Source organism: Buceros rhinoceros, unplaced genomic scaffold (assembly GCF_000710305.1).
Source record: "Buceros rhinoceros silvestris isolate BGI_N320 unplaced genomic scaffold, ASM71030v1 scaffold8833, whole genome shotgun sequence".
NCBI lineage: Eukaryota > Metazoa > Chordata > Aves > Bucerotiformes > Bucerotidae > Buceros > Buceros rhinoceros.
The window spans coordinates 1,529-2,449 of record NW_010405325.1 but is presented as its reverse complement, the minus strand read 5'-3'; the positions used below and the strand labels follow the sequence as shown (position 1 = coordinate 2,449).

General features: G+C 34.5%; 1 protein-coding gene across 1 annotated transcript in view; it reads right to left on the bottom strand.

Annotated features, from left to right (window-relative positions):
- KCMF1 (potassium channel modulatory factor 1) overlaps positions 1–921 on the bottom strand; it is a gene marked incomplete at its 5' end in the record, with an annotated part of 18,267 nt that overhangs the window by 16,292 nt on the left and 1,054 nt on the right. Inside the window, 1 exon segment of the mRNA XM_010133672.1 lies at positions 534–673. Within this exon segment, the coding sequence (XP_010131974.1) occupies positions 534–673 (140 nt within the window).

The window sequence follows — 921 nt, the reverse complement described above, 5'->3', positions numbered from 1 at the left end:
GGTTAGGGTGGTGGGGGTGTGGGGGGGGTGGGGTGGTGAACCCTGCTTTAACAGCAATGGTTTCCAATGACAACTTCCACTGCATAAATATAAAATATTCATTATAAAAGCTGTCTGAAAAAACAGACTGAAGTTCAAGTCTTCATCTCTCATACAGTTACAAAAGACTGGCACAGCTATCAGCACGACAGTTACATACTGATTGTGAAAAAGGAGAATAACTATAAGAACATTCTAAGTTTTGTTATACAGGACAGGATAGGATGTTACAAGATAAAACTCCTAAACATGGCAGCCTTTACATCAGGCCAAGCAAATGGCAACCATAAAAGAAATCAAAGTCATTATGATACCCATGAAACACAGAAAAATTGTGATGTTACCATCATATGTAGGTATGCCTAATTACAAAGTGTTTAAATTAAATCATCTTTCAAGAAAGAAGAACTACAGGAGGATACCAATTTTCCAGAAGAAAGATTTTTCTTAATATATTTCCACCACAATTGAAAGCCAATTCTGAAGTTTCTTACCACTTCTGTCGATGTTTCTGCATGCTCAGAAGTAACATGTTCTTGAAGAGATGTTTCCGTATAACCCATTTTCCCACAATAAGGACAAGTAAAAGACTGTGGCTGCTCTACAGAAAAAGCTTCTCCACCCTAGTACAAATCTGGAACAGAAAGTGTTTAAATAGAGGTTACTTCTATTTAAAAGCAGATAGCGTAATTTATTTTGTTCATGTAAACCTCTGTTTATAAATGTACTTCAATGAAATAATAGCCAAATTAATCTAGTATTTAACTGAAATGGCTATTTTAATCTTGTATAAATGCCAAAGGCTGATATACAAGAAAATAACAGAAAGCAGATAGACTACATTTAATTTTCATTAGCAAAGTTTACACAGTTTTCTAACGT